General features: G+C 36.6%; 1 protein-coding gene across 2 annotated transcripts in view; it reads left to right on the forward strand.

Annotated features, from left to right (window-relative positions):
* The window catches only part of GMPS (guanine monophosphate synthase), a 69595-nt gene extending 54438 nt beyond the window's left edge, over positions 1-15157 (forward strand). For both annotated transcript variants that reach the window (XM_032852569.1, XM_032852570.1), the window contains exons 12-16: positions 1947-2072; positions 6647-6762; positions 10284-10414; positions 11356-11528; positions 13145-15157. In XM_032852569.1, the coding sequence (XP_032708460.1) occupies positions 1947-2072; positions 6647-6762; positions 10284-10414; positions 11356-11528; positions 13145-13246 (648 nt within the window). In that variant the 3' untranslated portion in view covers positions 13247-15157. The remainder of the gene's footprint in view (positions 1-1946; positions 2073-6646; positions 6763-10283; positions 10415-11355; positions 11529-13144) is intronic.
* Positions 15158-17257: the final 2100 nt, after the last annotated feature.

The following is a 17257-nucleotide window of genomic DNA, read 5'->3' on the forward strand; positions in this document are numbered from 1 at the left end:
TGGAAGAAAAAACTGGCAGAACAACGCCCTCAAACACTTCAGATACTGGAGTTAGTGTAAGGTATGTAGAATTAAGAGAAGCAGTTGATAGTAAGAATGAGATATATGGTAAAAGACTATCAAAATGACTTGGGCAGCTTCGAAAAAAATTAAGTTCTAGTAATGAAAATAACTGAAATTAAAAACAGCTAAAGAGGGGCATCTGGGTGGCTCAGAGGGTTAAACCTCTGCCTTTGGCTCAGGTCATGATCTCAGGGTCCTGGAATTGAGCCCCTCGTCGGGCTCTCTGCTCAGCGGAGAGCCTGCTTCCCCCTCTCTTTCTCTGCCTGCCTCTCTGCCTACTTGTGATCTCTGTCAAATAAATAAATAAAATCTTTAAAAAAAATAAAAAAATAAAAACAGCTAAAGAAAGAAGTAATGAACTCAAAGACAGGTGTTAAGAAATTATCCAGAAATCGGAATAAAGCATCAAAGAGAAAATATATAGAGAAGAGGTTAAAATAGAATGAAAAGGTCAATATTAACATATGTCCAGGAGGAGATAATAGGCAGTTGTCCACACTGGTGAAGACACCATGCCTCAGATTCAGGAAATGTAACACATCTCCCTACTTCATATACCTAGCAAAACTGCTGACTGCCAAAGACAAAACAGCTGCAGGAGAAAGGTTGTTTATCCTTTGAAGGAAAGACGATTATACTGAAAGCACAGTAAAAACATGAAGATTTCAGAGTGCCATGAGAAAATAATTCTGAATAAGGAACGGATGAACCATCTTCTAAGAACTAGGGCAAACGAAAACATTTGTAGATAAACAGAATTTACTATCAACAGCCCATTACTTAAGGAACTAAGGGCAGTGGTTCTCAGCCCGAAACAAACACGGGCTGTATAATAAAAGTAATCTCAAATTTTGTGTGTTTAAAAATATTATAACAATATACAGCTAAAATAACATGTAAGCCACAGGAAATTGATTGGAGTTAAAGTATTCAAAATGCTTTTATTGTGTGCTGGGAGGACAGAGAGGTTGATTCTCTTCTGTTACGTATCCATGTTAACACTTAGAGGGAACTACTGAAAAAAGAAAAATACAGGGTTTAACTTCAAAACCAGTAGAAGAAAAATAAATGAGCTGGGAGAAATAGTTTAGAAAAATGTGGGGAAAAAAGCCCTACAAACTGGGACAAATAGAAACTACTGAATAAAATGGTAGAATGAAGTCCAATCATATTATTAACTTACAGTTAGTTAAACGGTCTGACATCTCTAGTTATGACATAGATTGTCAAACTGGTTTGAGAAGTAAAATCTAATTATAGTCTGTTTACCTAAGGATAGACTCAAAAGAATGGGAGAGCATATACCAGGTTAATACAGCAAAAAAAAAAGGAAGTTGGTGGAGATATATTAATTTTTTTTTATTTTTTAAAAAATTTTAAAGAAGATTTTACTTATTAATTTGACAGATAGCGATCAGGCAGAGAGAGGGGGGGAAGCAGGCTCCCCGCTGAGTAGAGTGCCTGATGTGGGGCTTGATCCCAGGACCCTGAGACATGACCTGAGCCGAAGGCAGAAGCTTAACCCACTGAGCCACCCAGGCACCCCATATATTAATTTTTTGACAGAGTGATTTTATGGTAAGAAGTTTTATTATAAGGAAAAGGTTTAACTCATGTGAGTTATGTCCCTTGCCTTTGATAGGATTAAATCCCTGAAGTATACACATATAATCTGTGTTTCTTATCCTGATACTTGACTTCTCATAGCCCTGCCTCTCAGGAGTGAAATTTTGATGTACTGCATAGCACACACAAGTCAGAGAAAATATCAGATAGGATCTACTGCTGTAAACCAGTAAGTGTAGATACATGAGACAGTAACAGATACCTAAAGAATACCTTATCTTTTGAAACCTTAAGAAGTGTCTGTTTGGTTTTCTCAGCCGCATACACTGTTACAAAGAGTCAAAGCTTGTACAACGGAAGAGGATCAGGAGAAGCTGATGCAAATTACAAGTTTGCATTCATTGAATGCCTTCCTGCTGCCGATTAAAACTGTAGGTGTGCAGGTGAGTTCGGTGAATTCATTGATCTATGACATAACTTTTTGCAGTTTATTCTTTCCACTAATATTGAAATAGGAGTGACTTAGGAAAATGAAATATGAAAGTATATACACCAAATTTAGAAATGTGAAAAGGTGGTACTTTATAGAGTGTTTATGGAGTGAATAGGGTTATAGAAACTACATATTGAGGCTGAGATTTTGTAGTTGGGGAACATTGTCATCTCTAACCAAAAGCAGATACTAAAATAGTGGTTTACTATGGGCTTGACTTGCTTGCTTCTGCCTTGAAGGGCAGGTACCAAGAAGTCATGTCCTCATGTATGCTTCTTGGTGTGAAAATGTACTGTGACTTTAGAAGTCTTAAGTGCAAGAATGCCCCCAGTTGAACATGTTACACTATTTAGGTCTTACTCTCAGCTTGTGTATTCCTTAAACCAGTGCTCTCTGCCTCTTCAACATGTTCTCTCTTAGCTGTGATCATGTATAACTAACATTTTTGTATTTATGGTTCTGTCTGTCTTAATTGTAAAAGCATGTGTGGATAATAATAGTTTTTACTTTTAAAATGTTATTTATAAATAGATTATATTAAATTCTCCTTTATATGATCCTCAGGTGAGTTTCTGGGGAGAGGCTTGGGTGGGTAGGGAAGAGGAAAGTTTCTATTCCCTTAGGGTTTTTAGTTAAATGAAAACTAGAAAAGGTTTCAGTAATTCAACTTAAAATGGTATGAATACTAGTTACTGGGCCTTCCTTATGTATGGGAAGAAATTAGCTCTGTTTTAGAGATTATTCATCTGAAATTTAATAAGTATACTTTTTTTCTTAAATACATGAAGTTGAGTCATCAGTTTAAATTCTTTCTTCTCCTGAATCCATGTAGCTCTTTTGTAAATGAGACAATAAAAATTCGTCGTTGCCTTTAAGGTATTTTGATAGGTCCACTTATTTTGAACTTGTTTCCTCTTCCCCTCTTTTTAAAGGCCAGATGTGAAAGCTACGTATATTCTTTTTAAATCACTATTAAAATAACCCTTTCTGGAATTGTAGAAATAATTTTCTTTCAGTGGTGTTTGGTTATCTCATTATATGCAGATTCATTTTGAAGTTTATGCTGTGATACTTACAGGCAGCTATTACCCTACTGTATAAAAATAGAAGAACAGATAAGGTATTTGATGTGTAAAAGTTTTTCCAGTCCTAAGTAGATCTCTTACAGAAAACTTCCAACTGTATATTAACTCCTGCTAGGCAGGATGTTGAATTAGTTGCCTATTCCCCCTTTTAGGTAATTATTATAGATAATAATGTTAGAAGAATAGATGTTTGAAGCAATATGTTAGGTGAATGATTTCTTTAAAAATGAAGCTTATTTACTTTTACCATCAAAACAAAAGTTTCTTTTGTTGTTAGGTATCTTAGTTTATTCTAGTCTTATGCTTTTGAAGGTGAGACCCTTGGAAGCCCAGTGGGGGAAAAAAAAATAATTCCTGATTAGTGTAGCAATGAACCTTATTTTCTAAATACCAAAATAAACCATACTTATAAAAAAAATAAGTAAAAATTCAGTACATTTAGAGTAATTTTCCCTCACCTATTCTCCAGTTGTGTTATATGTGTCCTTCCAGAAACATTAATTTTAAAAAGAAAATAAAGGAATTATAGATGTGCATTGTCATCTTTTTTCATTTAAATTTGACATTACGAATTTCTTATCTTTGCATGCCATTACAAGTAGATTATTCTTTTTTTTAAAGATTTTATTTATTTATTTGACAGAGATTAGTAGTAGGTAGTAGTAGTTAATAAGTTAACTTATTTTTAAGTTAACTTTCAGTGGTTCATTTTTAAAGAAATTTATAGTAAATGTTTATGAAATTATTTTTATCTCTGACTTAAGAATACTTAAGAATATCCACCTAATAAACATGGGTAGATCTTTTTTCATTTTAATAGTTTTTTGTGTGTGTGTGAGTATAGTTGACACACAATATTATGTTATTTTCAGGTGTACAACATAGTGATTCAACCTCTCTGTGTTGTGCTTGTTACTGCAAGTGTAGCTATCATCTGTCACAATATATCCCTATTATAATATCATTGACTGTATTCCCTATGTTGTGGCTTTTATTCCTGTGCTTAGTCATCTTCTAATTGGAAAACTGTATCTCTCCCTCTTCACCCATTTTGCCCGTCATCCCACCCCCCCTTTCCTGTGATAATCATCAGTTTATTCCTGTGTTCATGGTCTGATTTAGCTGTTTATTTGATTTTTAGGTTTCATATATGAGTGAAATCATATGGTATTTGTCTTTCTCAGACTTACCTCACATAGCATAATATCCTCTAGCTCCATCTGTGTTTTGCAAATGGCAAAACAAAAAACAAAAAACAAAAACCCCCCCTCATCCTTTTTAATGGGTGCATAGTATTCTCTCTGTGTGTATGTGTGTATCTACCACATCTTCCTTATTCATTCATTTATTGATGAACATTTAAATTTCTTCCATATCTTAGTTATTGTAAATAATGCTGCAGTAAACATAGAGGTGCATATATCTTTTTGACTTAATGTTTTTACTTTTATTTTCTTTGGGTATATACCCATTAGTAGAATTGTAGAATTATGGGATCATACAGCATTTCTATTTTTAATTTTTTGAGAAACTGTTTTCCACAGTGGCTGTACATTCCCACCAACAGTACACGAGGGTTCCTTTTTCTCCACGTCCTTGCCAACACTTAATTTCTTGTCTTTTTGATACTAATCATTCTAACAGGTATAAGGGGATATCTCATTGTGGTTTTGATTTGCATGTCCCTGATGATTAGTGATACAGAGCATCTTTTCATGAGTCTTTTGGCCATCTGTAGGTCTTTGAAAAAGTATCTGTTGAGATCCTCTATTTTTTAATTCAGTTGTTTGGGTTTTTTGGTGTTGTGTGAGTTCTTTACATATTTTAGATATTACCCCTTATTGGGTATATCATTTTGCAAATACTTCTTTCACTAGGTTGCCCGATTTTGTTGATGGTTTCCTTCACTGTGCAAAAACTATTTTGATGTAGTTCCAATAGTTTAATTTTGCTTTTTTCCTTGCCTCAGAAATATCTAGAAAAATGTTTACTCTGGCGAATATCAGAGAAATTACTGTCTGTGTTCTCTTCTAGAGTTTTTGTGGTTTCAGGTCTCACATTTAGATCTTTAATCCATTTTGAGTTTGTTTTTGTATATGGTGTTAGAAAGTCGTCCACTTTTATTCTTCTACATGTAGCTGTCCACCTTCCCTAGTACCATTTACTGAAAAGACTGCTTTTTTCCCCATTGCATATTCTTCCCTCCTTAGTCATAGATTAATTAATCATATAAGTGTGGGTTTATTTCTGGCTTCTCTGTTCTTTTCCACTGATGTATGTGCCTGTTTTTGTGCCAGCATCATACTGTTTTGATTACTGTGGTCTTGCAGTTTATCTTGAATTCTGGAATTGTAATACCATAGTTTTGTTCTTCTTTCTCAAGGTTGTTTTGGCTATCCAAGATCTTTTGTGGTTCCATACAGATTTTAGTATTATTTGTTCTAGTTCTGTGAAAAATGCTGGTGGTATTTTGGTAAGGATTGCATTGAATGCGTAGATTGCTTTGGGTAGTATGGACATTTTAACAGTAGTAATTCCTCTAATCCATGAGCATGGAGTATCTTTCCATTTGTGTCCTCTTCAATTTCTTCCATCAGTGTTCTATAGTTCTCATAGTTACAGTTCTTTCACTTCTTTGTTAAGTTTATCCTTAGGTGTAATTCTTTCTGGTATAGTTGTAAATGGTATTATTTTCTTAATTTCTCTTTCTGCTTTTTCATTTTAAGTGTATAGAAATGTTGTTGATTTCTGCGTATTAATTTTGTATCCTGCAACTTTACTGAAATTATTTATTACTGCTAGTAGTTTTGGTGGAGTCCTTAGGATTTCCTCTGTGTAACATCATGTTGTCTTCAAATAGTGACAGCTTAACTTCTTTACCACTATTGATACCTCTTATTTTTTTTCTTTCTCCGATTGCTGTAGTCAGGACTTCCAGTACAACATTGAATAAAAGTGGCAGGGGTGGACATCATTGTCTTGTTCCTGCTCTCAGAGGAAAAGCTGTCAGTTTTCACTATTGAGCATGATGTTAGCTGTGGTTTTTTTCATATATAACCTTTATTATGTTGAGGTAGAACATGGGCAGATCTTATCTGCCAAATTAAGTGTGCTGGCTATATACATTTGGGCAGATACTTGGAATGAAATCCCAGTGCACCTCTGGCATGTTTGAATAAAGTTTTAATATTACCACGACACTTTCTTTGTATCTGAACTGATTTAGGTAGAATTTAATATGGGATTTTAATTTAGGGTTTATATCATTAGAGAAATATTCATATATACTTATATATTATATATTCAAACAGGTTTTCGTTTAAAAAAAACAACAACCAAAAAAATTGTCAGTGGTGTTACCATGCATGAAATATTTTCCAGCCCCATCTTTTGGCTTTAGAAAACCATTAAAAATTATTGACCGTATTTTTATTTTCAGGGTGACTGTCGTTCCTACAGTTACGTGTGTGGAATCTCCAGTAAAGACGAGCCTGACTGGGAATCTCTTATTTTCCTGGCTAGACTTATACCTCGCATGTGTCACAACATTAACAGGTATGTTCTACAGGGCAAAAGGTGAAGTGAAACAGAAGGGTGTATTTTTTAAGATGTTCCCATTATGGAGAGACCAGAAGACTCAAAGTATAGATACAGGTATGCACACAAGTAACAATTGAGCTGATACTTAATAATACCTTGTGTTCTGTTCCTTTATCACCAGTCATCTGCTTAATAAAAAACTTTGCTTTTGTTTAAACAAAAAATAGGAAAAATTTTTAAAAAATTAAGTATTAAATATTAAAGACACTTTAAAAACCTTTCTTCCAAATTAGGTGCTTATGCTAGCTATTGGTTTTATGGTAATATGTTTTCTTCCACTGGAAGGAATATGTATGGGTGATAGAATTACCAATAGAGACTTGGTTAATTTAATAATAACCCCAGGGGAAATCAAAGAAAAGAAAAAGGCATATGACTCTACTACGTGTAGAATTTATCTTTTCTGATCCAGTTTTTCTTTCACTTGCGTGGTAATTTCTAATGTTGGATGTGTCTATAGCTGATTTATAATCTATGTGTAATGCTCCATTGCACTGTCCCATATAGAATTCAAAAAATCTCACACCAGATTGCTGATTAGATGTTCTCATTTCACCATTGTCTACTTTTTTATTTTCCTCAAGAATATTAAACAATTAACCAAAAATAGTTACTTGAGGTTTCAGTTTACTCAAGTTTGCTACAGGAATTAGGAACCTACTTATTTGTGTTCACCCAGCAGGGTGTGTATAGTTTGTCCTTTGAGACAAGGAGTCAGAGGGAAGTCAGTTTTTTACTGGTAGTAACATGCCCACTGAAAGACTTAATTACTGTGATGAATCTAAGGCCTACACAAGCACCATCAATACACTGAGAAGAGTGAATTATTAATAAATAATGGTAAATTTGTAATTGCCTATTTTGAATGGAATTCATTGCCTTGGTTAAAATAATGGTTTATTATTGATCTTCTAGGGAATGTGTGATATCTAAATAAACTTTTTAGGTCATACAGAACATTCCCTTTCCCTCAGTTTGACTCACCTGCTTCTGTTTTTCATTTCACAACATTTTTACATTTTCATCTCTCTATTTTTCTTTTGCCACAGGTCCTTCACCCTTGTTTAAACTTTCTCTGTCCTTTTATATGCTGGTTTTTCTGCCTGTTTTCTTTTTTCTCACATTTGTTCCTCCCTACTTTCCCAAATATCCCTACCCCCTGCAAAAAAATAAAGTCTAACAACCAACAAACAAAAAAATAGATTTACGAACCTAGCAAGCCTTAAGAGTCTTTAGATTTCTTTGCTAGGGTCTGTTTTGGGAATTGGAATTTAAACAAAAACATTTTTTTCTATTTTTGCCAAGTTTTGTCCTAATTTGCATTGTGGAATCTTTGTGTAGAGAAAAGGTCTGCTGCAGTTTTATTGTCCTGTACAATGTGAAAGATAACTTATTCATGTGCATTCTATGAACATGAGAGCAAGTTCGTGGCATTCTTTTTCCAAGTTGCTTTTTCCTTGAAGGATCATTTATGAAATCCAGGGACTGTATTGTTTAGTAGAAGTATAGCATTTGGTACATGGGACAAAAACTTGCTATATAGTATGTTTGGGAGGAGGCAATGAATTAGTTGGTGGTAGTGTGGTTTTTATCTGATGCTGTTTTCTTTAGGATTTTATTCCAAGTACATATTAAGAAAAAAGAAAAAAAATTAAACTTCACTATGGAACTTGCCAAGAGACATGTATTTTCTTTGGTTAAGACAGAAAGGACTAGAGAAAGGGGACGATTGTGTGCTGGCTGGAGTCCAAGTCGGGAGCGCTAGGATGCATTCATATCTATATCCTGACTGCCCCTTGTTTTCTGGGGGAAGGTTGTGGAACAGATCCTCCCTACCAGCGGTAGGATTCCTCTTGAGTTGTAATTATCTGATCATAATTTCCTCAAGTTGTGTTCTTTTAAACGTTACTTTTATTAACACCTGCAGTATATCTTCCTACCTTTCAAACAGATGTTAAAGAAGTATGAGTTACTCCTTTTAGAATCAAATAGTAGGATACCAAGTTCTGTTTTGGTAACATTTTAAATAATGGGGAAAAGAGAATCAATCTTTGAGATCAGTGTTTCACAAAGCGAAAAAAAAATTAGTCAAATTGGGAAATGCATTGTAGCCTTATCTTGGAGGTTTCTAGTACATATAGTTTCTGAAGTTCTGGCATAAAACAACCTACTTACTTGTTCAACTCAGTGTTTCCCCAGGCTTATGTGTGTTTATTTCTTAGGGGTACTATATCAAATTGCCACACACCAGGAGGCTTAAGACAAATTTATTTCCCCATGGTTCTAGAGGCTAGAAGTCTGAAGTCATGGTGTTAGCAGGGCCATGCTCTCTAGGGCATAAAGCTCTGGGGAAGGATCCTTCCTTCACTCTTCCTAGTTTCTGGCATTTACTGGCAATCTTTGGCTTGTGGCAATATAACTCCAGTCTCTGTTTTCACCTTCACATGGCCCTCCCTATTTTGACTGTTTCCAAATTTCTCTTCTTAGAAGGACACCTTCATAGATTTATGCCTCCCTGATCCATTATGACCTTATCTTAACTTGACTACATCTGCAAAGACCCTATTTTTAACCTATAGATTCCAGATGGACATGAAGTTTGGGGGATACACATCAGCCCAGGATATCATATGAAAAGAGAATTGTGATAATCCTATATATCTTTGTATATTCTGAGATACTATTATTCCGAAGAATACACTTTCAGGAAGGTACATAGAACATAGAACCTTCTATAATCTTATATCCCGGGGCAGCTGGGTGGCTTAGTCAGTTCAGTGTCTGACTCTTGATTTCGGTCCAGGTCATTATCTCAGGGTCGTGGGATCGAGCTCTGTGTTGGACTTTTTGCTGGGTGTGGAGCCTGCTTAAGATTCTCTCCCTCTGTACCGCCCCCACAATGTGTGCATGCTCTCTTTCAAAAAAAAAAAGTATATCATTCTTTTTTTTTTTTTTTTTTTAATTTGAGAGAGAGACAGAGTATGAGTGGGGGGTGGGGTAGAGGGACAAGCAGACTCCCCCCTGAGCATGGAGCCTGATGCAGGACTCGATGCCAGGACCCTGAGATCATAAGCTGAGCCAAAGTAAGATGCCAGAGCCACTCAGGTACCCCTGTATATATAATCTTACATCCTATCCTACCCATGTGGTGATTTGAAGTGGGTGAGAGAGGGGCCGCAGAATCAACAGAAAGAATGATATATTTTTTTAAAAGATCATTTATTTATTTATTTGACAGACGGAGATCACAAGTAGGCAGAGAGGCAGGCAGAGAGAGAGAGGAGGAAGCAGGCTCCCTGCTGATAAGAGAGCCCAATGCGGGGCTCGATCCCAGGACCCTGGGATCATGACCTGAGCCGAAGGCAGAGGTTTTAACCCACTGAGCCACCTAGGTACCCCAAGAATGATATTCTATGTTCCTTGCTTTTTCTACTAAAATGTCATTTCTCTATAATTTTTACCTCCTCCCCTTCTAGAGTTGTCTATATATTTGGCCCACCAGTTAAAGAACCTCCTACAGATGTTACTCCCACTTTCTTGACAACAGGGGTGCTCAGTACTTTACGCCAAGCTGACTTTGAGGCCCATACTATTCTCCGGGAGTCTGGTAAGTTGTTCATTTTGTTTATTACTACATGCTCTAACTCGAATTTGGAAATGTGGCACTATGATTTCTAGTTAGGAGGATGCGAGTTTGAATTTTGGATGCTTTTATTTTTATTATTCATTTCTATGGATTGGTCTGTGATATTGCCTGCTGTTATAAAAATTTTCACCTTTATGGTCATTTGTGGATATGTACATATAAGCAAAAAATTTGAGTCACCTGACTCCCATTGTTTCCAGCTGAGGTTATATATATATTCTCTTTGTTCACTCGTACTATAAACAAGTGTCTTTTTTGTAGTCTATTTAGTACCATATGTTTTTGCATGTCTGTGCTTTTTGTTCCTGATTTTACTGTTTGAAATGTCCCCCAGGGGTAGTGCTGAGGTGCTGTCTAGTTTTCTCGGCACAGGAGGGCTGTCATGTGCCTTACAAAGAAAATATGTGGGTTAGATAAGCTTTATTCATGTATGAATTATAGTGCTGTTGGCTGTGAGTTCAATGTTAATGAATCCAGAATAAATAATAGGGTGTCTTTAAACAGAAATACGTATAAAACAAGGTTATGTATTGATTGGTTGATGAAAATGTGACCAGAGGCTTGGCAGGAATCTTTTTATTTCTCGTAGGGACAGTGGTTTACAATTTGCTAATTCAGTGTTTGCATTGTAGGCCATAACTTCCTTGAGTAACAAGAATGGACTTACATATATATCTCATCACTGTAACATCACTGTAATTATCAAATTCTGTTGTTTATATTTGTGGTTGAGTTTACTTACAAATATGACAGTAGTTGAAAACATGCATGATGACAGTCTTAACTGGTATGTTTATGTATGTGATTTTAGATATTATCTGGGAGGATTTAATGGAACTGGGTTAAAGAGTGCTTTTTCCATGGTGTGATCATTGGTTCTACACGTTTACTTCCTTTTATAGGGTATGCTGGGAAAATTAGCCAGATGCCAGTGATTTTGACACCATTGCATTTTGATCGGGACCCACTTCAGAAGCAGCCTTCATGCCAGAGATCTGTGGTTATTCGAACCTTTATTACTAGTGATTTCATGACTGGTATACCTGCAACACCTGGCAATGAAATCCCTGTAGAGGTAACTTACATATTTTTCTCATGTACATTTTATAATATGGTGAATGGAATAGGCTGTGATAGAATTGTTATTTCTGGGGTTGGTTTTCTGTTTATAAGATAGGCTTTTTCATTTTATTTTTCAAAGATTTATTGGAGAGCATATGTGTGTGTGGTGGGGGGAGGGGCACAGCGAGGGGGAGAGGAGCAGACTCTCCACTGAGCATAGAGCCTGAAAGGGGTGTGTTGGGGGTGCGGGGGTGCTTAAGGCAGGGCTCTATCCCACAACCCTGGGATCCCGACCTGAACCAGAATCAAGAGTAGGACACTCAACTGACTGAGCCACCAGGCTCCTGTAGGCTTTTATTATTTTTTTTATTCTCCACATGATTATTATTTTTTTTAATCTCCACAAATAAATAAAGCACTAGGTGTTATACTCAACTAGTGAGTCATTGAAAATTATATTAAAAACTAATGAGGTACTTTAACTTGGCTAATTGAATTAAAATTAAAAAAAAATAATTATAGTTTTCTAGAAAAGACCTTAAATTTATTATACTCCTCTAAATGTGTGATTACTGTGTGCAGTAACCACTTCTAATGTACATTTCTATCTAATCTTGCCAACCTCTACTTTATAAATAGTATTTTCCAAGTAAAGGAGAAAACCCTGGTAGTGAAGAAGAGTTATATGGGTGAGATTTGATACCATGATGGCTAGACATCCATGAATTACTTAATGCTCTGCTTGCTACCAACTTTTTTTTTTCTTAAAGATTTTTTTTTTAAATTTGAGAGCAGAGAAAGAGCAAGCTTGAGCAGTGGGCAGAGGTAGAGGGAGAGGGAGAAGCAGGCTTTTTATTGAGCAGGTAGCCCAATATAGGGCTCCATCCCAGGACTGGGATCATGATGTGAGCGGAAGGCAGATGCTTAACTGACTTAGCCACCCAGGTGCTCCAACTGCCAACTGTTTTGATCACCATCTCCGTCTCCTGTTCTCTGTCCCCTGGAGTGTTCCAGAGAGCTATTTGCATAGTAGCAAATGAAAATGAAAGTGAGACTTTATTAGGTGGACCTCTGCTCTGTTCTCTAATGCAAGGCGCTGGTTATAGCTACACAGCTAGGTTGAGGAGTGGGGCTTACTTAGAGTTTGTTTCCCCTTAAGCTCAAATTTGCCATATCTCTGTCCATTCAAGTGACCGGGCCTTCTCCTCTTTGACACTTGGTAGTGATTGTTATTAAAGTGCATTATGTGCCCCTGTGCTGACCTCAGACTTGTATGTTTCAGGCACAGAATATATGTGAAGCACTGGCTTTTAATACATAGTATAAGGTGTTTGGATGTCACAGCAGTTTCAAATTGCTGTAAATGTTTCTAAACACTTGTTATGGACTAGTAATAAACATAAAATGCATACTGGCAACTGCAGACTACACTTTGAGTAGTACTGAGTTAATTCACTTAAATCTATAGAAGGAAGTTAGGTTCACTACATAATATTAATCAGAGACCATACCATATACATAGAAAACGATAATAAAAATCACATTTTAATTGTAAATGGAAGCTTTCTAGGTCTGTTGGACATGCCCTGGATCCCGGCTCTTCTATTTATGATCTTTGTTTTATAACAGGTGGTGTTAAAGATGGTCACTGAGATTAAGAAGATTCCTGGTATTTCTCGAATTATGTATGACTTAACATCAAAGCCCCCAGGAACTACCGAGTGGGAGTAATAAACTTCTTGTTCTATTAAAGTATTGTGTTCAGTTTAAATTGATTAAAAACCATTCCCAGTATTGACATGCGGTACTGTGAAAGGAGTTACTGAGCGGCTGCATCACATCTGAGTTCTCTACAGCAAAAATCTACGGCTTAAGAGCTGAGTTGGGGATGACTAAAAGGAACTGAAGCACTTGTACGGGTATAATCAAAGCACCATTGCCTACACTCAGATCGGCACTGCTTTTGCCTTTGCCTCACTTGTTCTTTATGTATAAATTCATTGTTGCTATTAATGTCTCTGTCAATGAAGATGTATGAAGGTGGGTGACTTTGGGGGTAGTAATAGGCTTCTGTCCCCTTGCCAGTTTCTAAGAGCTGTTAGAAAACACCCATTATTTACGAGTGTGAGTTAGTATGTATGTCTTTCAGAGAATCTGAATTTTCTTATAAGTAACCTTACTCCTCTGAAGATAGGGGTGAGGGATGGACATAGGAGATAAGGTGTAGGTGGGCTGTTCCAGCCCCTTTTGCAGGACACTGTGGCTATCAAATGTAAGCTCTCTTAAGATGGAAAACACTGGGAATTTGTTGAAGTACTTTCGAATTTGTAACATCACAGCTGTGGGAGAAAGAAGCTATGATTGGTCTTAGTTTAAAATGTTTTCAAGTCCTGTCCCACATAGATGCCATAGTGTTCACTGTCAGCCTGTTCACTCATGAGGAGCTTTATCGCCCCCACCACCCATGGTGCCAGTTCCTGTGGCCTTGTGACGAAGTTTCTGTTCTCTTCCCCAGAAGAGGCTGTCTCTGGTGTAGCATAAAGTCAGTGTTTTGATCTCGTTTGGGCAGAGGGCCAGCTCTGAGACCACAGAAACCATTACACATGCCTGCAGCTTAGACTATCTAGTAAAGAGTTGTAAAATGAACTCTTAGATGTAATCTGTAAGTGGATTTATTACCCACTGCTCAGAAGACTGTCACCAGTTTCAGTCCATGCAAGATATCGCCACACGATTGTAATCTTCTATCATTTGTAAGATTCAAGAACTTGACTAGGACTCTTTGCCATTGCCACTGGTGTCTACCAGATCCTTTATTACATTCATATAAGCACTATAAAAATAGTACTAGACTTAAATTCTACAACCATTTTTCAATATTTTAGTTGTTGCTATTTAAGAACATTAATGAGTTTTTCTTCCTTTTTTAAAAAAGTTGAGGTGTGATTGACCTATAGCAGATTAATTTCTGGTGTCATACCAAACCCATCTCAGGTTGCTGCCTTTTATTTTCAAGATCCTTTGTATTGATCAGGTACAAAATTTTGTTTGGGATTCAGTATTAGCTAAACAGTAAAATTCTGCATGCCAGAAGTCTACTTTTTATTTTGGCTGGCCTAGAGGACATAAACACTGTATTTCCAGACCGGCAAGGGAAGAGCTTCTGTCTGTTTTAACGGATATCTGTACCTGAAACAAAGGAGTATTTGACTTCTACAGAACTTGAAGGGTTCATTTTCTGTCCTGAGGATGAGATACTCATACTGGCCTTTTGGAAAGAAGATATGTAAGCTGTAACAGATTTGGAGTCATGTAGCTTTAGAGCTGGAATAGATAACCTCTAAAAGGCTTACAAATACATTTATGTGAAAAAATTCCTCTTCTAGCAGAAGTTTCTTGCGATTTTGTGTTTGAGCAAATTGGAAAGTAGGAAGAATATATAGTAAGAATGTTTTCTTTCCAGTGTGTGTTCTGTGGAACACTGCTCCACCGAGCTGATCCTTGTCAGAAGGGTTAGATGGTCATGGAAGTTGGGAAAGTGCTGTTCCCCTTGTCCTTCTGTCTTGGAAAGTCATGGTGTACATTATATTCAAACTGAGAAATTTTGATGTGAAAAACAGTTGTTAAACTTTCTTAACCTGATGTTTTCCTGATCTTTGTGTGCTAAACTCTTTTTATAATCCTTAATTCTGGGAAAAAATGGTCTCTCCAGAACACATCCTGGTATGACATAGTAAAAAATGTTAATTTTTTTACTTTGTAAATTCCCTAAAATTTGGAACCCCCTCTTCCTTTGCAAAAGTACTTTTTGCTTTGTGTTGTACAGTATTACTGTGAATCTTCACAGTATGTCATCCAAGCAACTGAGGGAAGATTATAGTCCATTTTACTTTTAGGAAACAAGCTCAGCTTAGTAATGGTTACCTAATGAAATTCAGAATGAAATATGATCCTTGGTAGATTATGACTGCATTCCCATCAAATTAAACATGTTTTGTTTCTTCATATTGATTAGGAGTAGGTAGGGCAGGTCAAAACATCATTTATTCCCCAAATTGGCAGACACAAAGGAATTTTCAAGGACCCAGTTTCACCTTAATGATGCCATCTATAATCATCAGCTGTTTTGGAAATAACATAGCCTGGCATAATTTCTGAAGGTAGGTCTTTAGATGTACCTGGGAGATGTGTTACATTGTTTTCCCGTCTTTTGCTGCCCCTTTATCCTGAGGTAGCTGCCTGCGTGTACCCAAACAAGCATCATTAAAGTTTTTTCCCTCACTGTTTGGGCTTATCGCCTGATAGCCTATTTTACTGTATAATTGAATCAAGGCCCTCAAGAATGAGGGCATTCAGATTAGGTAGGCGGGACTGTCCATCCTCAGTGCTTTTGTTCTGCCGTTAAACAGCTGTGGGAACGGTTAAATGATTTCTGTTTCTTTATCTGTAAGAGGAGACAGTTGGATTAAATTGACATCAAATCCAGCCATAATTTTTTCTTAAACAACAAAAGCATAGCAGGAGACAGAATGGAGAAATTGAGGGTTTTATGTTTCAAGTTCTTTCAACATCAGATACAACCTTACCCTGTCAAAGGTAAACATCAGAATACATTGTAAAGTCAAATATTAATTACCTTGTTTTTTTGAAGACGTAATATAGATCTGCAAAATTGGACTACTTGAGAATCTTACTGTTGTGACCATGACACTAGGACAATATCCATTAATAGAATGCAAAGTCTCCCACTGTCAGTTATCTGTAGCTAATTGTTGGCAGCACTGGAGCTAGAATCTAGGCTTTTCTGTTTCTCTCTGTTGAAGAGGTAGTACTCTAAGGCCTTTCGAGGTGAGGCTTAACAGGAGGCTCTCCTTGTATAATTGACCCATCAGGGCTAAATTATTTCCAAAGTGTAAATCATCTCCTTACATAAAATAAGAGAGTAGTAGTTTCTGTCATGCCCAATATTGTACCCCTGGTTTTTTTTTTTTTTTTTTTTTCTTATTATTCCTCTCCACTGCTCTCCATATCCACCTCCTCTCTCCTACTGTTCCCTGAATTTTCATTGGAGTGTGGTAAGGACACACCTTTGCTATTACCTCAGTGGGTATTCCCTTCATTGGCCCAAATTCAGAAAGTAATAGAAAACTGAATATAAGCTGATGTCTCTACCCTTGGAAAGGGCCCCTGCCTTGTTCCTACTGAAGTAGGTTAGCCGTGCAGGTGATACAGGGAACAGGGTATCCGTTTTTGTTTTTGTTTTTTACCACTTCAGGACTTTGACAACAATAATGGTGGTATCCTTGGCTCTTATATTCCTGACCATTTCATTTAATGACTGGTGAAGAGATTTGGAATCCCCTCTCCCCTTCAAAGAGTGCCAAAATGCCAACTCTCAAACTTAGTCTTCTATGTTGAAGACACCCAGGTAGTTGACCCAACTCTGATCTTTTGTCAGTGGTTCTCAACCCTGGATGCCTGTTATTACTACCTGAGGAATTAAGTCTGTGTAATGTCTAGACCCCACAGTTTTAAATCAATTAAATTAGAATCTTGACAGGTGCCAATTATTGATAGTTTTAAATCTCTCCACTCCAAAAAAATTACTGAGGAATATACCTGGCCTATCTAGTTATGGCTTAAAAATCTTAGGTCTTTAAGAGAAATAGAAGAGAAGGCCACAGATAATGTTTTGCTGAAGATGTCCTAGCTAAATTACTTCAGACCTAGGGGCCAGACTGG

The sequence above is a fragment of the Lontra canadensis genome, unplaced genomic scaffold, assembly GCF_010015895.1.
Source record: "Lontra canadensis isolate GAN:19392208 unplaced genomic scaffold, GSC_riverotter_1.0 scaffold6, whole genome shotgun sequence".
Classification (NCBI taxonomy): Eukaryota; Metazoa; Chordata; class Mammalia; order Carnivora; family Mustelidae; genus Lontra; species Lontra canadensis.